Genomic DNA, 23,037 nt, shown 5'->3' on the forward strand with positions numbered 1-23,037 from the left:
TGAAAAAGCATATTTTAACAAAACGCATTTGACTACCAGGTCGAACAACAAATGTTCTTAAACCCTGCTGACTGACATTGGTGATTACATTATGACAAAAAAAATTTGCTTTTTCCCCAGGTCTGTCGCTTCCAAATGAATCAAATATGATAATATATAAATTTGTATTTCTCTGAGAAATTGTCTCTATTTGTTTTGCTTGTTAATTTAGTTTTAAAAACCTTGATAAAATTATACTGCATGTTGTAAAAGGATTTTCACGCAACAGTTGATGTTGCGAGTTCAAACCACTTGAAAGTTTTCTTTAAATTAGCACAGAAGCACATGTGTCATGAACATTTATGCTTTATCTTAAATTCTCTGTGCGTTCAATGAAATCCAAAAGATTTGAAAAAATACACTCCATTAGATGACACTGAAGTTCCACAATGGTAAAATCAACTATCAACAAACAATGATATTTTTTGTTCTCACTCTGCAATAGTAAAAAATAAAAATTCATACACAGGATGTTAACAACATAAGCCTATAGTATATAAATTAAAACGGTATTTCCTGTAATATATACATTGGTTTCAAGTTGAAAGAATTACTAAGTAGTTGTATACCGATTGTAAGTACTAATATTATCATTGCTACGTTTCTTTAGATATCATTATTTGGTATTCCTTGATTCACATCATACTATATCTTTATATCTACTATTAGAATGTTATATCATTTGAAATACTGTTGACTATATTTCCTTAATAACACACAAACTGTTAATTTCTCTGAATAAATAATCTGATTATAGAGAAGTTACCATGAGGACAATCAAAAGTTATAATAAAAACGAGGACCCAGGTCCGTCGGAACGACACTTTAATTCAACAGCTACCTAAGAAGCATACAACCAGATCTATCAAAGAGATCAGAGTACAGGATAGCACGAGTTCCAACACAGCTAGATCAAAGCAAAGACTTTACCCCAGATGACGTCAGAGTAAATTTCAGTTTGGGGTGGCATGTTTTAAGCTGACTGTTACCGTGTCTCAGAGTGTTTGCGTAGTGCATTCATTCCACATTCTCATGTAAATGTCCTGAAGGTGAATGTTAAATTTGACCCTTCAAGTTAATTTTCGTTCTTCGCCATTATCAAGGAAATCTTGAAAGAAAACCTTTGAATATCGTATCAACCGATATGTATTTACTACATATGCAGATGTTGCTTGAATGTCCGTAAAAAAGTAAGCTTAGATGGTAAGACGTAACATCATCTTTGTTGTCGTTATGTTTTAATTTTAACCGATCACTACTTTCAGAATTTAGCATGTTTAGATTGGTCTCATCTGAAAACAAGATATTTCTATCTATATTGACATTCTTTTTATAAAACAAGGTTGGATCAGTTTTTTAATCATGTCTTTGAAATTAGAGGAAGGAATACTTGTTTTAGGGCAGAGAAGTCATTTCTTATATCAGATTGTATTGGGAGAGGGAAATACTGATTTTTTTGGATGTGTATGAAAGCGGTTCGGAATATGCGTTTTATAAAGTTCTATTTTTCTGAATTGTTAAAAAGTGCGTAATTTCATAATTTGAATCTAGTCATTTTGTCACTTTAATACAATACAACTAACGTCAATGACTCATTGTAATGACAAATCGGTAAAAAATTGACATGTCGAATTTCCTCTAATGTCCGTTTTATTAAGGCAACAAAACTAATGTTCAATTTTGTAAATATTTAATCAATACATGCACTTCTAACTGCATTTTAATCTTAAACGGTCGTTTGATTTTAACATCATTTGAAAAGTTTAAACAATACATTATTCAACCATTTTTTCAGACTCCCGTAAATTCAGAACCGTTTAGACATTTCGCTTGCAGTCAATTCAGTACTGTTCAGTAGCTTTTCAGACAATTTAGTTTGATGTTGATGTGTACAGGTTAATAAAAATTACCAAACAGTCTGAGAATAAATCGAACAGATCTTGATTTACTGCTATGAAATTGTCTGAACATTACTTAATTTACAGCAGTGAATATATCTGACAATTGACTAAAGACTGAAAATGACTTTAAAATCTATTGTTCAGTCTTTAAAGTGCTGTTTAGATCAAAATTAACCTTTCAGATCAAATTTACTGGTGATAAACACTTTACGATACTAAACATTGTTAAGACGATAGTATGTAAAGGATAATGAAGTTTATAACTACCTAGCTAAAACTTGTATGTGTCCTTAAGAATGACATACGGATTTGTCCTTCTAAATTCTTTCATTTTTGAAACATTTTTATTTTAAAGAAAATTGATTTATTTACTTTCATGCAGTAATTCTTTTTTTAAATGAATCTCCACGAAAGGTATGACATAATTCAATTGTTTACAAAATTGCTTACTGCTATCACCGTAGTATAAACACTTCAAAATTTGACTAAACTTAAGGTTTTGGGATTTTCTGCAGCACAAATTTCTACCAATTCTGTATTTGGCAAAGTGATGTTGTGTCACAAACGACGCCATAACTTATACAAAGCATATGAAATTTAAGCAAAGACACAAAATTTATGTCAACGGCTTACATAAAAAAGACGGAGAGAAACAACATTACAAAACTAAGTAAAAAAATAAAAAAAAAAAATACATGCTACTCGCGTATGTTTGACAACAATTCCAACTTAAGTGTCTTATCGCTTTGCATCATGTTGCTTTGCATCATGGTGTGAATCTTTATAGGCTTCAGACCAAAATTAAGTTACCATTAATTACAATGCCTTTCTTTAAAAAGGTAAACTGAATTGATAAAAATTGTGCCGTTTTGAACATAAAATATGTCTACTGCATTATTATTCTAATGGGATATGTTTGTATCAGCACAATCTATCGCTGTTTCGCTCTTAAGTGACATGAAAAAAGTCAAACGGTAGAGGTTAGTCTTGAATAAATGCCGAATGCTTATTTTTACCCTACTTAAACTTTGGCAAAATCACTACTGGCACTTCCAACAATAAATGTTTCCAACATGTTTTAATTATTTCGGTATATATATATATTGTTTGGATAACTTTAATAGTAAACTTTCAAAGAAAACAGTAGGAAGAAAAAGAAGGACTAGATACCCAATACAATACTTGGGAACAGTATGTATGTACTACGAACAAAGTGGAATTAATTGTGGTCTGAGGCCTTCAGACAATGCACATGCCATCTTGAAATTATTACATATAAAACGTTAGTTCTGATAGGTTGCCTTAGAAGCCTTTTTTTGGCTTAGATTTTATTGGCTTGAATGAATTATAGAATCTGAAACATGTATACGGAATATCTGTACCAGATCAGTATGGATATTTCAGACCCGATCGATTCATATAATGCTATGGAATTGCGTCGGATATATACTGTTTGGATATGCACTGATAGTTAAAACTGATACATTACAACGCTATGTTACCGATATGTTATTACAAGATATGTTCCTGTTAAAGTTAAGCATAGTATACAATCTACAGAGTAAACTTGGCTTTAAGAAAAATAACAAAACAACACAAGTATAATACATCAATAGAATTAACCGTCATACATTATTTGATTAAGATAATTTCATTTGCAAATTTTAACAACCGACGCCATAACTTATACAAAGCATATGAAATTTAAGCAAAGAAACAAAATATATGTCAACGGCTTACATAAAAAAGACGTTGAGGAACAACATTGCAAAACTAAAAAAAAAAAAAAATACATGCTACTCGCGTATGTTTGACAACAATTCCCACTTAAGTGTCTTATCGCTTTGCATCATGGTGTGAATCTTTTAAGGCTTCAGACAAAAATTAAGTTACCATTAGTTACAATGCCTTTCTTTGAAAAGGGTAAACTGAATTGATAAAAATTGTGCCGTTTTGAACATAAAATATGTCTACTGCATTATTATTCTAATGGGATATGTTTGTCCCAGCACAACCTATCGCTGTTTCTCTCTTAAGTGACATGAAAAAAAGTCAAACGGTAGAGGTGAGTCTTGAATAAATGCCGAAGGCTTATTTTTACCCTACTTAAACTTCGGCAAAATCACTACTGGCACTTCCAACAATAAATGTGTCCAACATGTTTTACTTATTTCGGTATATATATATATTGATTGGATAACTTTAATAGTAAACTTTCAAAGAAAACAGTAGGAAGAAAAAGAAGGACTAGATACCCAATACAATACTTGGGAACAGTATGTATGTACTACGAACAAAGTGGAATTAATTGTGGTCTGAGGCCTTCAGACGATGCACATGCCATCTTGAAATTATTACATATAAAACGTTAGTTCTGATAGCTTGCCTTAGAAGCCTATTTTTGGCTAAGATTTTATTGGCTTGAATGAATTATAGAATCTGAAACATGTATACGGAATATCTGTACCAGATCAGTATGAATATTTCAGACCCGATCGATTCATATAATGCGATGGAATTGAGTCGGATATATACTGTTGGATATGCACTGATAGTTAAAACTGATACATTACAACGCTATGTTACCGATATGTTATTACAAGATATGTTCCTGTTGAAGTTTATTATAGTATACAATCTACAGAGTAAACTTGGCTTTAAGAAATATAACAAAACAACACAAGTATATAACGCCGACACATGGTATGTTAAACTTCGGTACATGGAAATTTGAAATTTAAATTCACTTTTATTTGACAAAACATTATTGAGAATTAACAGTATTATATCAACTGTATTATAAGACGAAGATAACCTTTTTGGTCAAATGATTATTTTTATTTAGTCTATCTTATGTTATATTTTCCTTGGATAGTCTCTCATTCGAACAATCAAAACGTATGGTGCTAATTTTTCTTCACCTGCGTGTTTCGTGTTAGTTCGCGCATTTTGTGTCATTTTACTGATAAAACTGAAACTCAAATAGAAGTATCCGAAAATGAAAAATGGAAAATAATAAATAGTAATGATATAAACATGATAAAGTCAAAAGAAAAATTCCATAAACATCACAACGCTGATACAATAACAAAATCTGATGAACATTTGTGATACTGCAAATCAATTATACCTTTTTAGAAAGGTAAACTTGTACATCTAATTGTTTCATTAACGTAAACACCACGAAATTAGTTCATTGCTTAATTTGAGTAAAAAAGTTGGTTAAGGGTCATAATCCCCATGTCTTCAAATGTTTAGTTTAAGGGACAGACTATTAGCACAACAATAACAAGAAGCAATTATTCAAAGCAATTTGCTATCAAAATAATGACATAGATTATTATGTTCATTATTGAAAACAGATTTTGGCTTTTAACTAGCCGTCAGTAACTGCGAGTACTCTCAAATCGTACTTTCTTGTTTATTTGACCTGTTGATACTAATTGTAATGCTTTTTTGTTATTTAATGTTATTCAGGGTTATATCTGGTCTATATACCAGCTTTTATAAGTGTTTGGTATTACTATAAATTTTCACTTCGTACTATGAACATCAAAATTATTTATTTTGTAAAAATATTTCCTTTCTCTATTGGAACTGTGCACGTATACCTAGCAACAAAATTATTTTCATTTACCTGTGTTTAAAGTTATTGCAAATGACTGATATTTTTTTTCTAGCATATTGTTTTTCTTTAATTGTTTAATATTTCATACCGATATAACATGTTACTTTTATTATTCTTCCCTTAGTTTTTTTTTTTTTTTTGTATTTACATTGTATCATAGGTCAAATTTATTTGTTCAGTGTATGTTCAATAGTGTTAATATGTCCTTTGATTGAGTTAAGCTATTTCAGTTGATATTTTATAATGTGTCTTTTTATGTTGTGATGTTACACTATTGTTTCAGAAAAAGGGTGAAGGTTTGGCACCATTAAAACGTTTAAACCCGCTGCATTTGTTTGCACCTGTCCTAAGTCAGGAATCTGATGTTCAGTAGTTGTCGTTTGTTGATGTGGTTCATAAGTGTTTCTCGTTTCTCGTTTTTTATATAGATTAAACCGTTGGTTTTCCCGTTTGAATGGCTTTACACTAGTAATTTTTGGGGCCCTTTATAGCTTACTGTTCGGTGTGAGCCAAGGATCCGTGTTGAAGACCGTACTGTGACCTATAATGGTTTACTTTTGTAAATTTTGACTTGGATGGAGAGTTGTTTCATTGGCACTCATACCACATCTTCTTATATCTATTGATTATCTTAAAATCAGCATTTCTAGTTAGTATGGAAGTCAAACATAATATTTAGTTAGAATGAATTAAATGAATTGTTATATAACCTAACTGTACTTTATATCACTATACCACTGGTTTGATGCAAATGCTATATACAACTGTAATTGCAGGTCCGCGAATATTTAAAAAAGTCAAGAGATTTTTTGTAGGGTAATGATGTGTACAAAAAGATTTATTTCTGTACTGCTCAAGATATCCTCTCATTGCTCAAATCCATAGTTATTATTGTAGTCCAGAATTGCGGATCAAATGTTGGAACTATGCCAGAGCTAAAACGTATAAATGGTCCGAGGACACAGTTATCGTCCGAATTTACTTCTTGGTATTTTATGCATGAAAAAGTAAAATCACAAAAATACTGAACTACGAGGAAAATTCAAAACGGAAAGTCCCTAATCAAATGGCAAAATCAAATGATAAAACACATCAAACGAATGGACAACAGCTGTCATATTCCTGACTTGGTACAGGCATTTTCTTATGTAGAAAATGGTGGATTGAACCTGGTTTTATAGCGGTAAACCTCTCACTTGTATGACAGTCGCATCAAATTCCATTATATTTACAACGATGCATGAACAAAAACAGACATAATAGGTAAAAGTGTCAAAATATGGGTACAGCAGTCATCACTGTGTCACAATCTCAAAACAAACAAACATTTAACAAAGAAGCACATAAAGCATCTATCAAATTTAACAATGTTTGACGCCAGAAAATGTAAACGTCACACAGAAAGAAATATAAAATGATTTTATCGTTCAAAGTATTTTCAAAATTATAATTTCACATGGGGAATGGTGCTATACAGGGTTGAAAATCAAAAGTTTTTGTTAGAACTAATTTCAGAAAAAGACCGAGATTTAAAATTATCCAGAAGTTCTTTAGAATTTTTAAGAATCCACATATGGTTAAAACCACTACGCGAGTAAAATAATTTTGTCGTTCAAAGTATTTTCAAAATTATAATAGAATAATAACATAATGGTATTATAATAGAACAATAATAAAATGGTGGGATCTTTAAAAGTACAGAGCCACGTCATATGTACCAAAGAAACACATAAAGTCACACATACAAAAAACACCAGCAAAAATGAAAGGTAATACAAACACATGAAAACAAATGACGGGACGATATTACGTAAGGGGATGAAATTACATGTTAACACAATTTGGGTGCTGAATCTTTATCTTAAGTAGTGATTTGGTCCAGTTAAAAAGAGTCAAAAATAAGTATGTCCCAATAGTAGTACACTACACTCTAAAAAAAAATTTGAGATAGAGCAGGTGCGATGTTTTTAATTTGGATTTATTGTCTAAAAGAAATAACTGTGTTCTCGGGCCAAATAAGTCAGAACCTGAGTAAAATGTTACCTGAAATACAGAATCTAATCGTGAAAATGTATTTTGTTCTAATTGTTAAAGGTGAAATAAAAGTAAGTTCTTTGGTTGTCTTTATATAATTCATTTACATCCTCTTCATTTTTAATCACTGAATATCATGGAATAAATTCCTTTTTTCCAGATATCTTCAATAATCAAGTACCGATTCTATTATTATGCAAAATACATCAGTAAAAACAAGTTGCTTAAATATTGGACTGATGTATGCAAGTAGAGAAATTACACACATAATTGAACAACAAAGAGAGAGAGACAAAAAGCATTATTATCGTTATATGTACCGATTACCCGGTTGTCTGTATATAAATGAAATATAAACTGCGAATCACAATATTAAGCCGTTTGTCGAGTGAGTGCAGTGAACGATTCCAACAGTTTCTCTCCGGGTTAACGTATTTGACGTCACAAAGACATCAAATGCAATTGTATGAAGAGCTTAGCAGAGTGATACAGACAGTGAAAACACAAATAAGTACATATATAACCACAATAGGGTTCATATTATTATTGTTATTATCATTCTTACTGTTATTGTTGTTTAAGTTACTACAGACATAACCGACAATGTTATCTGCTGTAAGTTCTCTGATTGTGGAAGATTTAGGTGAACATAGTTTATATCCAGTACATGGGGTATCCGAAGCCAAGAACATAAAACCTTTGACAGTTCTTATCGAGAAAACGCCAAGACGTTTGAATTTCTTTTCAAGTAAACAATACCTGGCGTACAGGTACCAGGTGAGTGTCAGTAATTAGTAATTTTATGAGGTTTATAATGCCTTCTGAAAATATCCTTTGTTTCATTAACTATAGCGTGTGATACTCCATCTTTTCCCTAAGAATAGACCGAATTTCATAACAGCGTGGACATGGACACATGGTAATAAAATGTTATCGTGTGTATCAGTGGCTGTCGACAACAAAGACTTCACGCAATCACAGTATGTCAGGGGCCTCTTAATGGGGATATATATAATTCTATCTTTACACATGTCCATTCATAAAATAAAAGTTTTTGCATGAAAGTTTATAGGAATTTGTTTTAAATATACATTGTATGTTTATACTCACAACAAAAAGTGTCTTTTGACAGAATGAGTATATTCAAAGGTTATATCACCAAGTAATAGAGAGAAAAAACGTTATGTTTTTTCGTGCACAAAGGTTCTGTGGCTCCTTAAAAAAATAAGAAAACATTTATTCGTACGAGTTGATGTAGAATAATCTACGATCAAATTTCATACTAAGATTATTTGTGTTGGTATTAGAACCCGGACCTTCATAAAAAATCGTTTAGTCCTCTGGGCTGCATAAATTTTTGCATGGAACAAATTTGAATTCTCGTCGAAGACTCCAACTATCAGATTTTCGTGAACAATTAAATATCATTCTAACAAAAAATAACTCGTGAAAATACCAAGAAGCATATGAATCCGGTCTTGTGTGCAAAATTTACCTTGATTGGAGTCAGAGTAGCTTTTATGGAAACATTTATATTTATTTTAGATTTTGTTATACCTGAACACGTATAACAAAAGTTACGGGTTCTATATTCTTTTACTACAAATTAAGCAGGTAATTTCAATGAATTTGGTCTTCCTCAACTATTTTTGTTTGTTTTTTGAGGACGCATATTTGAGACAATTCTGCATAAACGTTTATTTGCTATTTTATTCATGCTGATTTCAAAAGCCTCGTGCATAGTCACCCCTCCCTTATTTTAACTGAATCAGGAATGGTCGCCCCATTACAATTTGAAATTGTACTCACTTCTTTTTCGGTTTCTGGGTTTCAATATATATCCATGAATTTAATGATATGTTTACAATACATCTGTTTTAGAATGATAAATCATGTGCACAAGACTAAACTGGTCAACTGTGACACGAGATAATGTACAGGTTATTATGTCAACATAACAGTAACAGTGTAAAAATAACCTTTAAACTGGGTGCACTCGTTTACTTATTCTAGTATGAAAGGAATATTGAACATATTTAATTCATGGATAGATACTGAAACACATATAACAAAAATAAGTACAATTCTAAGTTAAATTGCTGTGATCCGTCCATTCGTTTTTCAAATCAATAGAACAGCTGCATTTAACAGGTCGGCCCCATTTCCTCATACGGACATGTATTATTAAGCATACGTATGCCCCCATCAATGCATGTATTAGTGTTTGTTTACATAAAATGCATTTTTATTTTACTTTGGCGATTGACGAATACACTGAATGATTTGAAAAATGCATGATGGACTACTTTTCTTTATTCGAAACACTACTTAATTTTTCACTTATTGCCAGAAAATGATTTTTCTGACTTTTCTCTCTCGATTACTTGGTGATATCACCTCTGAATATACTCATTCTTTCAAAAGAAACTCTTTGCTGGGAGTATATAAATATATTCAAAACAAATTCGTATAAACATTCATGCAAACAAAACAAATTATGAATGGACATGTGTAAAATAGTAATTATATATATCGCCATTGAGAGGTCCCTGACATACTGTAATTGCGTAAAGTCTTTGTTGTCGGCAGCCAATGACCGACTCGATATCATCTAAATATCAGGTGTCCATGTCCACACTGTTATGAAATTCATTCTATGCAATTTCATTTTCAAACTTGTCAAAAGTTGTTTGAGAATTTAACAAGAATTATAAATAACATTCAATCAAAGTAATTAAATTTGAAAATTCATTAGATCATATATGTTCAACAACGGTTACTAAACGTTAAGTATTTTTTCGGTTGATATGCATATATATATAAATATTAATGTAAATAAATTAAATACAGCGTAATAATGTATATTATATTATATATGATGTATTTCATATGTCCTCATACCATAAACGAAAATAACAAATCTAAGTGTTTTCCCTAAAGTATTGGTTAGTTTTTTATGAAGTGATTTTGATAGATTTGTAGTTTTGTTGTATTTCTTTTTTTTTCTCATTTTTTTTTTTTTTTTTTTAATGGCGTTGTCAGCTTATCTTCAATATATCTTCGTTAATAAAACGTTCAATTCATTTAAAATACAAAGGCATTTCTTTCCCAGACATACCGATTTTTATATTTATTTTGTTCACATACTGTGGTATAACACCATTATACCAGGTTAGGGGAGGGTTGAGCGTTCACAAACATGTTTAACCCCACCAAATTATGTATGTGCCTGTCCCAAATAATGAGTATGTAGTTCAGTGGTTGTTGTTGTTCATGTCGATCATATTTGATTTTCGTAAATTGATTTAATATAAATTAGGCCGTTAGTTTTCTCAATTGAATTGTTTCATATTTTTCATGTCGGGGCCTTTTATAGCCGACAATACGGTATGGGATTTTTCTCATTGTTGAAGGCCGTATGGTTGCCTATAATTGTTTACATTCACTTCATTCGAACTTTGGTGGATAGTTGTCACATTGGCAATCATACCATATCTATTTTTTCATATACATATCCATTATCGGATTTGGCATATTTTTTTTTAAATATTTGGTTTTAAATATCTTCTTCAATTTAATAATTCATTAGGTCACCATCATGTTTGACTATAGAGCCACTGATGAGTCTTATGATGATGAAACGTGCGTTTGTTTATTGAATTATATACCTTGTATATTGAATTGGTATTCACAATCATTGAACATGTTGGATCAATGCCAATGTTGTTTAACTTACTAAGGTGCTGACACGAAACATTACCGATACGATCATTTTTATTTAAATCAATGGTTAGTAAAAGTTTCAAATAATTCAAAACACTAAGGTTTCCCTTCCCCAAGTAATAGATGGCTATATGCAGATTTGACTTTTTTTAGGGGGGAAAGGGGTGTTTTCAGTTTTTAACTTAGTAATTGATCTGACACTCTAATTTTTATACAACTGTTTTAAATATAATGAACTGGTACAGCGACTGTAAATATGGTCTCTGTATAATAATGGACAGCACTACACTACAATACGCAATTTACCTCCATTTAGGATAGACTCTTGAATTTTGAGGAGTCAAAATAGGATGAACGGATCATAAAAACCCTAAGGCAAATATAATACAAGCCCAAACAAAAAAATATAAACAAGAATAAATTGAAAACAACGTTCAAACCTATGATTGCGTTGGATAAAAAACGCAAATTTTATACGTGTGAATGCAAAACAAATTTCTTGTTAGAGGGGTCTAAATACAGCACAAACAACATTTTTCAAAAGACCAAAAAAGTGAAAAAGTATATTTTAACAAAACGCATTTAACTAACAGGTCGAACAACAAATGTCCTTAAACCCTGCTGACTGCCATTGGCGATTGCCAAATAAACGGATCACCGATGTAATAAATGGATCTTAATTATAAATTTAATACTGAACAGAAAACAATAAACTAGCGGAAAAGATGGTATACTGCAAACAAAAGGTGCAAAGGTTTTTGTACACCATATCCGGATTTCGATAATTAATGTCTCTTCAGTGATGTTAGGAATCGAAACGGTGTTTGGAAAACCATACAATTTACCTCAATTTAGGATAGACTCTTGAATTTTGAGGAGTCAAAACAGGATGAACGGATCATATAAACCCGAAGGCAAATATAATACAAGCCCAAACGAAAAAAAAAACAAGTCTTAATTGAAAACAACGTTCAAACATATGATTGCGTTGGATAAAAAACGCAATTTTTATACATGTGCATGCAAAACAAATTTCTTGTTAGAGGGGTCTAAATACAGCACAAACAACATTTTCCAAAAGACCAAAAAAGTGAAAAAGTATATTTTAACAAAACGCATTTGACTAACAGGTCGAACAACAAATGTCTTTAAATCCTGCTGACTGCCATTGGCGATTGCCAAATAAACGGATCACAGATGTAATAAATGGATCTTAGTTATAAATTTAATATATATATATACAAGTCTAAACTGAAAACAACGTTCAAACCTATGATTGCGTTGGATAAAAATCGCAATTTGTATACGTGTGCATGCAAAACAAATTTTCTTGGTAGAGGGGTCTAAATACAGCACAAACAACATTTTCCAAAAGACCAAATGAGCGAAAAGTATATTTTAACAAAACGGATTTGACTAGCAGGTCAAACAACTGATGTTCTTAAACCCTGCTGACTGCCATTGGCGATTGCCAAATAAACGGATCACAAGATGTAACAAAATATATATATAATCAAAACGGTATTTGGAAAGCCCAACACTTTACCTACATTTAGGATAGACTCTTGAATTTTGAGGAGTCAAAATAGGATGAATGGATCATATAAACCCGAAGGCAAATATAATACAAGCCCTAACGAAAAAATATAAACAAGTCTAAATTGAAAACAACGTTCAAACCTATGATTGCGTTGGATAAAAACCGCAATTTTTATACGTGTGCATGCAAAACAAATTTCTTGTTAGAAGGGTCACAAACAACATTTTTAAAAAGACCAAAAAAAGTGAAAAAGTATATATATATATAAATTAACATAAGAAAAAGAAAACAAAAGTAATGGAAATCAACATCTAATGAAGTCTTAACATTGGGTGACATGTTGTTGAGCCTTCAAGAATTATTTTGTTAATCTCTTAGTTTTCAATATATAGTCTTGTACAATAAGAAAGTTGTTTTTATTGTCTATATCTGTAATCTTCGGATCACCATACAGTAACGTATCTATGTTAAGTGTACCAACTAGATTAACAAAAAGGGCTTCACGAGTTCGATGATAAATGGGACAGTTTAGTAGGAAGTGTTCAGAGGTTTCTATCTGTTTACATTTACAAAATGGGTCTGATTCCAAATCTTTCTGATACAAGTGATCTCTAAGACTACTACTGTTGGTACGGATTCGGGCATGATATATCTGACCTAGTCTACTGCCTGCATAATAATAATTTGGTATAGAATGACTTGGCTTAAGAAAGGCTTTAAGGGAAGCGATAAAACAAGCATCTTTTATGTCTGGAGGAAGGCTATTCCAAATTCGAACTGTTGATGGAAGGAAACTATTCATATAATAAGTAGTTCGACAGGGTACTGATGGAAAATTATTAGAGTGACGAGTTCTATACTGGTGTATGTTTCTAAACTGATCTGGTAGAATATCATTTAGATAACATTGGGTCTTTCCATTCACCATATTATGAAAAAGTAGGAGTTTATGCTTATCTCTTCGATGCTGAAGAGTCTCCCACCCACATGCTGCTAAAAAGTAAGCTTAAACTGGTGAGTTTTGTTGCACTAGTAACGATGCGTGCGGCATCGTAATTTATATGTTCAAGCTTGGGTTTTAAGTACTTAAGACAGTTATCCCAAACAACATCAACATATTCAAGTAATGGGCGTACGCAGCTAAAATATATATTTTCAAGAGATCTTCTGTCAAGCCTAAATTGTAGGCGACGTAATAAGTTAGTCGATGTAATGTCTTTGCTGTAATTTTTTCGATTTGATGATTCCATGAACCATCATTCAAGAAAGTTAATCCTAAGTGCTTATGTGTCTGAACTCTTTTTATTATGACGCTATTCATATTCAAAGGTGGGTGATAATCTGGTTCGCTTTTCCGTGAAAATACAATGGATTCTGTCTTAGACGGATTAAAGTTTACTAACCATTTATCCGCCCAGCTTTTTATTTTACGCAAGTTGCTGTTTAAAGAAATCGACGAAACTAGTGGATTATATACAACAGCATAAATGCATGTATCGTCCGTGAATAGTTTAAAATTACAGCTTAATACGTTTATAATGTCGTTGATGTAAACGAGGAACAACAAGGGCCCAAGAATTGAACTCTGTGGTACTCAGCCCAGGAAGATTCTACTCCATTTATTACAACCCTCTGTTTTCTGTTCGACAAATAATCATTAAGCCACAGGAGAAGGTCGCCAACAATACCCATTTTTTGCAACTTATAGAGCAATCCCTTATGTCACAGACGGCCGAAGGCTTTACTAATATCGAAAAATATGAATCTAATATCTTTGCCTTCGTCTAGGGCTTTGCTAAGTACGTTACATATATATGAAAGTTGATTTCTTGTCGAATCGTTAGGCATGAAACCAGACTGGTACTCAGTAATCAAAACTCGTATGAAGTTAAATAGTAAGTGCGTATATACACAACGCTCGAAAACTTTGCTCATCACTGAGAGAAGAGATATCGGACGATAATTACTAAGTATGGTTCATCATTCTTGAAACAAGGAATAACATTCGCTAGCTTCCATAAGGACGGGAACAATTTTGTTCTAAGACTTTAGTTGAAAATAGCGCGTAATGGTTTAGCTATAATATCGGCAAACAAGCTTGATAATACGACAGCTTATATATAGCATCCCGAGACCTTGTTTACATTTAGATTTTGAAGAATGTCTTTGACGTCGTACGTTTCAAAAACAATATAACTTAATCGTCTATCTGGAGGGATGTCGTCCTCAGGCAGTAATTTATTGCTATCGTCGATATAAGAATGTGACGCACAATAATCATTGAATGCTTCGGCGTTTTGTGTGTCATCATCAATTACGGTGTTGTTAGAATTGATAGGAGGGATATTCATGTTTCGAGATTTTAAGTCGGTTATTTGGTATTCTAAATTCCAACAAACCTTGGTTGAAGACATGGTCGTTCTAAACTTTTCGATCAATTTGTCGTAGAATTTTTTCTTCTTAATACGTATTACATTAACAGTTTTGTTACGAATTCTGCGAAATTGTATCGAGTTTTCGGGACGAGCAGATTTATCTGAAGAAAATAGCGATGATGAACCAGGATTTTTTCTATGTCCCCAGACAAAAGGAAGAGTAATATCAATATAACTAGCATAATAAATAATACAATGTTCATTAATACACACTGTATGATACAACACTTTGGTAATAAGTTTAATATCCGAACATGACTGTGTTTGGCTTCCTTTTGACAAAATATCTCACTATTTACAGGATTAATAACTGCTGTATTTTCTGTAAGATTAAGTCTTGTTTTTAATTCACATTTACATACGATTAATAATAACATTACAGGTATGGCTCACAGACTATGCTGCATAAATAAGTTTACAAAAACAATATCATCTAAGTTAAACAACTTTTTTTCCCAAACTCTTGTGGCTCGACTGTAAAAGAGTCACACTCTGACTTTGTAAAGTGCGTTGGAAATACCCATCAGGTAACTTTGGTATCCCAAGCAGCGTAGCAATGAGTCAGAGTGGTCATATCTTCTACATTAACATGATTAAATAATAAATAAAAATTTGTCACCCGTACTATTAACATTTCCATAAAATATAACAAAATAACTACGAACAATAACAAACATATTTACACACTTAATTTTAGTTTAGTGAGTTCAAATACACATCTCCAGAGAGAGATTTATATTAAAATTGTCAATACAACTTAATTAATTGAACCGTGGGATTTTTATAAGGTCAGGTGACCAGTTTGTAGAACTGCAAACTAAAATATAAAATATAAATGTAAGTAGTGGACAGCGCTTTACAATCTTACAAAATGTAATCAAAGAGACAATAAACTACTATAATTAGGTAACATATTGAATTGATACGGCCAGGATTTAAAAAACTATTCTAGTGAAAAAAAAAAGAATAAATAAATAAATAAATAAATAACCTCTTTTGACGAACATAGCTTAAAGTAGAATTGACCCTTATGATATGGGAATTTAATTTACATATCATGAAACGTTGAATTTATTCTTTTTATATCTATAGACGTAAACATTAAATTTGACAGAGTGCGCTTTAAATAGCAGAAATATACATTAATGTCACGTACACAGTATATAATTACGTTTAAGTCACTAAATTTGATGCTATACATTGCGTTTTGTAAGTACATAATGAAAGAATGTAAATGAAGTCAAGACGGTACAATATGCCTAATGTTTTAATTAATTTAAAGTACATCAATGCATTATTCCAAACATTTGAGGATACATCGCTTGGGCCCTGCTTTGGTATTGCATCATTTGTGGAGGAAACATCATGTTGTTTGGTAGGTATATCACCAACATTTTGTTCTACATCAGTTCGTCTTGTACTTTGTTTTCCGCTTATGAAGTCTTTCAGTTCCGATTTGCTAGATACGATGCGTTTATCGTCATTTATGGCAGTTAAGAAGATCTTTCCGTCCCAAACTGATGTAGATTTCAGTTTACCCTTTCTCACTGCTTCACGAGCTAAGAAAGCAACTCTACTACGTGCCTTGGTCAAGTCCTGACTTATTCCGACACCATGTAAATCTGGGATATTTCGAATATTTTTCGTTGCCTTCAACAATTCAGCACGTTTGTTGGTGTGCGTGAAGAAGGCAATGATTTTCTTGTGGCCTTCCTCAGTTGGTAAATGATGGGATACGCTAATATCGTTACTTTGTTAATCAACTTCAAGTTTAGATGCTATATCGTAAAGAATTTTTGTTGTGTCTTCACTCTTGGTATAGGGAACCTCGCTTATTCTAATACAACTCTTTCTGCTGTGCTGTTTTAAGTCGTCCACTTTTAAACTCAGTTTGCTTACCTCGTTTATAGATTTTTTCAGTTCAATATTTTCTGTTTTAAGTTTTTCAATTTCGGTAACAAGAGGAACGGTTAGGCTATTGCAATACATCTGTAAGTCGAATTTTAATTCATTGCGCAGGTCATCGAACAGTATGGCCTTAACCGCTTGTGCTAGTCTCTTAACATCGTAATCTTTGAAAATTGACTGGTTACTTTGTGAAGATGGGCTTCAAACTGGAGGTTGACTTTGGTCAGCCATAGCTACAGTTTTAAGTTCGTTATATTATCAGTGATACGCTTTTTGCTAGAAGGTTTTACGCTGAAGCTTTGACTTTTTCCCGGCGATGGTTCCGTCGAGTGTCTTCTGCGTTTTTGACTTGAGATAGATTTTGACATTTATTGCATACTCATCATAGGGATTTTTCTGTTTATATTTTTGTATATCAGTGTATTCTATGTATTCTGTATGCGTTGTTATCGTTGACTGACTAATTGATATTTACTTGAGTATACCAACAATCATGAATACTGGTCACCGTTTATATCGAAACATTTACACACAAATCAAAATGTCAAGACCGATGTAAATTTGAGAGAGCTGCTTACCACATGTATGATTCATTTTCCAGGACGGAAAACTTCTTATCTCATATCCGGAGTTGCTGGAACAGTTTTTTTTTTGCATTTTTATTCCATTTTACAAGTGAAGTAACATTTAACGTCTGTCCATCTTGCGCATGCGTCACGTCTATGTGAAATTGTTACAAATGTATAATAATTATATACATATGTATCAAAAATATATTAATCAACTATTTTCTACGTAAACACAAAATTGTATTACCACACTTTTTGTGTAGATTTCAGACGTTTTATCAGGAAATTCAGATCCGATTAATACAATTGGTGTAACAAGTACACACATCCCTGCTTATGACCGAGAACGGGACTTGACTGTCGGAGTTGGTGGGAAATTTTCACTTGAAATATTTAAAGCAATACCCAGTTTGAAGGCAGATGCAACTGCAGCTGGTGGAATATCAATAAAGATAAAAACTGGTGGATTTACCTTGAAGAATATTGATGAAAGTGCTTTCGAAAAAGCTATGAGAGGGCGGTATGTTTGAAAGTATATTCTTAGTATAATGTACATGTATGGCGAATATGAGTATAAGATTTTTAGAATATTTATGATTTAACTACTTTTCATTAAAACGAGGCAGGTTCTTAAAATTTCTTCAGTATGCATCATTAATACTGTGAGTGGGATTTAATACATATTCTGACCAACTGCAAACGGTAGTTAAACTGCGTATAACACCCTAGTTTGAATTTTTGAAATATCTCGAATAGATATAAGGTAAAGATATTTCAAATCTTTAATTTTTTTTTAAAAAGCGCATAATAGTGGAACAGGCAGTGCATTCCCTCTTAAACACCTGTGCTCATCTCCCGTCGTTACCTAGGGTGCTTTTTCCGCAATCTTATGTTTTTGTGAAGTCTTTCTTGAGAAAATATTTGTATTTCCGCCTTTTTTTGCTATTAACGTCTCTCTTCGACTTTTGGTTCGAATGCCGAATGGCACACATTTGTTTTAAACAATATGTTCCGTTATCATGTGGTTTCCAGTTAAACCTGAATAATGTCTGCATGCATGAGGCACTAAATAAGAAATACTTACATCATGTAAATTGAAAATTTTTTATTCTTTTCAAAAATGATAATAATGTTACGCACTTTACAGGACTGTGGAAAAACATCATGCATTCATCAAAGCATTTTTTAAGAAACCAAGATGTCGTTTTTCTGTGATAACAACAGTTTTAGAAACAGTTCACGAAACAGTAATTGAGTGCTCCAGTAAACACGGTGGCCACGCAGCTATAGATGCAAAGGTAAATACAAATCAATTTCAAACGAAAGGCGGAAAATACAAATTGCACATTTTACTATTTGTCTTGGCGTTTAATACACCGAATAGTGTCAATATTGAACGAATGAAAGACCTGCTGTACAGAGGTCTTTCTTTGAGCAATCCTGAAACCCCGAAGGTCTGTTTTACGACAAAAAATTATTTTAATCTATAATGCATTATCTGACTTATATACCGTCAAAAATATCATATTCTGCCAATACATGATTTTCTTTAAAAAACTTTGTATGAAGAGAAAAAAATTATGCTTACATTAAATCACGTCACGGTTCACCTTTATAAAATAAGAATTTTGGTAATTTGATAGTGTGGAAGAAAACAAATATATATAAATGTAAAAATCACAAACAGGCACGAAGAGAGCACAAAATTGCAATGTACATCTAATATCAAAAAACAGACACTTCAAGATCATAGTATGATTTTCAATACGGTTTGATCAAGATTGTATACTTTTTTTTATTAATCCTTCACATACGTCTGATATAATTGGGTTTCTTTTAAAGGTGTTGTAAAACCTTTTGCATAATCAAATTTATCTCACAAATTAATTGTAGCGATGAATTTAAAAACACTTCTGTTTATTTGTTTCAAAAATTAAACTCTGCGACATAGACGTGTTTTTTTTTTTGGTATTTCAAGTTAGTATATCAAGCCTTGAAGTACATCTTATTGAAACTTGGTATCGTCCGGGTTGTTTCGTCAAAACAATAATCTATCGTTCTGAAGGAAAAAACTTTATTAAGTTATATAAAAGGGATATTTAGTCGAAGACACACTGACAATGTCATAGCAAAAAAAAAAAAAACAATATATGTTATATTGGAAAGGTAGTTTTAAGTTTTCTGATATTAAGCATTTCGTCGGTAGTGTATGCACTTGTCAGCGATTCATCGGAGTGAAAATCTTCAACAAGATCATTGCAGTATCCAGGGATTTTGCTTGCATTTATAAATTCGTTTGTTCAACAAATGGACAGGCATACGAAATCATTTCAATGCAAAAGTTTGTTTTTTTCGAAACCTAACATGTTCTAATTTTTCGCAGAAATAAAAACACCGCTATTATATCTAAATATAAAAATAGTTTTACTACAGATGAAAAATCAAAAGTGTACACAAATATCAGTTTGAACTCTTAGCGAAGCTTATACTTTCAACCTTGTAATAATTAAACATCTTGCTTTTCTCGAAATTGTTTAGTTAAAAATAAATACTGTAAAATTTCCAATATATCCGGCACTTATTCCCAGTTTCCATTAAACATTGATTTGATTACAGATTGGGACACAGGGCGGTTCTCTCAACGTTGATGTAAGTAGTAGTAAAACCGGAACACTGACATTGGATGCAGGAACTGTTTTGGCATGTCAATGGCAACTTATGAATGTTGACAAAACTACCGGGGAAATTTTTCCAGATTATCAGCTCTCTAGGCGTTCAAATGATTGTAAGCACTAATTTTATGTTTGGATGTTAATTTTTCATGCAATTTGCATATTCATCATTTTCAATTATCAAGTTGACCTTTTTACAAAAAAATATTTAAAAAAAATGACTAGACGCAACAAATGCAATTGTTTTTTTTTCTCCAAAAAATTAAAACTGAAAGTCAAACAATTTTGTGATGGACCACTGACAGTAACATCCCTCATTTATTTGTCAGATTTATAACTATTTTCGCATTTTCGAATTCAATGCACCCAAAAGTGGCTTCTTTGTCCTTTAATGTGTTTGACTAAAGAAAAGGATAATTGCGGAAGTCAACCACTGAATACTTAGCCTGACTACAGTATATATACATAACCCACGTATATGGTTGTCTTAAAGATTTTTTACATAAAATTGGCACACGGCTGTACATGAAACTTCTTTAACAGCTTACGGCTGCCACTTCATAAAAAACTAAAGACTGAGCAACATAATTCCCATACAAATTGGGTGTGAACTCAGTTGCTTCAAAAAGATAAGCAATTCCTACTCAAAATGTGCTACCCGTCGTGCTGCTCATGTGAGTATAAATCTAGTGATTAAGATCATTCGGTGAAATCACAATCGGGAAAAAGAGAACGGGATTCTGGTTGTAATAATAGAAACATATCAGTTGTTATCTGTGGTTATCTGTGACACAGATATTATATAACGGTCAATCAACCTAACTAGAATCTTTTGATTACAGATGCCATCGCTCGCAAAAAAATCTTTAACAGAAGATGACAAAAAAAATCTAAATTCAAATTTAAAGTGACCTGCATTTCGTGTTTTATGATATTTAGTAAAGTGACATGTACCATAAAATTGTATTTCTAATGCACCATCATTCGAAAGCTTATCATCTGTACTTTCTGTTTTGACAAGTTGTTCAAAAATTGTATCGTGAAATTTCCCTGAAATCAAGATCAAAGGTTAAGGACGAACACTTTCATATTTTTTAAAATGTCAGATTATGTCTTTTGTATATTAAAATAATGTATGCAAATCAGAAAAACTTTTAGGAGAGATATTAATTGTCACTAACTATGTCTTTGTTATTCAACTCTTAATGACCTTAAACCAAATAAGATAACAGTACTAAATGTGTTTTGACATCAATTTACTGTGATCACAGTTAATGCAAAAAAAAAACTCATACAAATGCCCAAAATACTGCCATCTGAGAAAACATCTATTTAGCTATATTACGTTAAAACCTTGTATGTGATCAATATTAGGTTGATGAAAGACAATTCAGAAAAAAGTTAAAACATTTAAAGGAAATAATACAAGCGGGCACCAAACTCTTGGTGTGAATTTAGGAGCAAAACTAAAAGTTCAATATTTTTCTTTTAACTGCTAGTCTGTCATTCGACTTTTCTTATACTTCATTATACACATTCGTGTATATATCTTGGAAAAAGACTGTGTTTACATGTATCTAAAAATAACAACAATAAAAAAAAATAAAGAATATATGCGCAAATGAATAAAAAATATAACTTAATTATAATGTAGCACACGCTATAAATTTATTGCTTTGGGATACCATACGGCATATTTTTTAACAGTGAACAGAAAGGTAAAACATGCTACATCGAGAAACAATTGATCAGTATACTGGAGTTTCTTATTGACAATATATTTGTTGAATTTTGAGGTATACTTTTTCAACAAATTGTCGGCATTCATATGGGAACGAACTGTGCGCCTCTCCTTGCCAACCTTATTTTCATATGAATCGGAGTTCATTCAGACACTTGTCAATACAAGAAGATTAAAGAAGTCATGTTATTTGATTTCACATTCAAATATATTGATGATGTTCTTTCCATTCAGAATCTATGACAAACGAGACGATTTTAATTTTGAAATTATAAATTTCCCCAACCTTAGCAGCAGTATACCAACTTTACCTGCACATGGGATATATATTTTCCAACTTATTCGGTATCCACGAGCTTGCAGCTGCTGCTCAGACTTATAAAACTTCACCAATGTCTGAGTAGAAAGTTGAAGAACCAGGGTTAAGTCAAAGAACTTGTAATCCTTTTTCTAAAAACTTCATCGGAAGATACTAAGAACTGGGTGATAAATATTCAGTATCAACTTCACAAATAATACATGATGGTCTTAAAGTATAGATTATAGGTACTTACGTTGTTTATCATCTTATTTACGTGTTATAGTGTTCTTTTTTTTTGTCTTTGTAGATTTTTGACCTTTACTGTTTAGTCCATTTTTGGTAATATCCTTTTGGCGTGGTTCAGTATTGTAGTATTGTGTTATGGTAATTTGTTCTGTTCTTGTCTTTCATTTTTGCTTATTTGTTTTGTGTATAGAGTGTCTATATGTCATTTTGTTTTGTTGTTGACATAGCTGTTTGTTTTTATAGTGAGAAAGATTATAACACAATGTTAACAGCTGTACCCCTATTTTTGATATCATTACC

General features: G+C 31.9%; 1 protein-coding gene across 1 annotated transcript in view; it reads left to right on the forward strand.

The window, feature by feature from the left end:
• Positions 1-573: 573 nt before the first annotated feature.
• The window catches only part of LOC127724722 (uncharacterized), a 36,611-nt gene continuing 14,147 nt past the window's right edge, over positions 574-23,037 (forward strand). The window contains exons 1-4 of the mRNA XM_052231814.1: positions 574-613; positions 18,041-18,297; positions 18,925-19,075; positions 20,394-20,562. Of these exons, the coding sequence (XP_052087774.1) occupies positions 18,287-18,297; positions 18,925-19,075; positions 20,394-20,562 (331 nt within the window). The 5' untranslated portion in view covers positions 574-613; positions 18,041-18,286. The remainder of the gene's footprint in view (positions 614-18,040; positions 18,298-18,924; positions 19,076-20,393; positions 20,563-23,037) is intronic.

The sequence above is a fragment of the Mytilus californianus genome, unplaced genomic scaffold (genome assembly GCF_021869535.1).
Source record: "Mytilus californianus isolate M0D057914Y unplaced genomic scaffold, xbMytCali1.0.p SCAF_14, whole genome shotgun sequence".
Taxonomy (NCBI): Eukaryota; Metazoa; Mollusca; class Bivalvia; order Mytilida; family Mytilidae; genus Mytilus; species Mytilus californianus.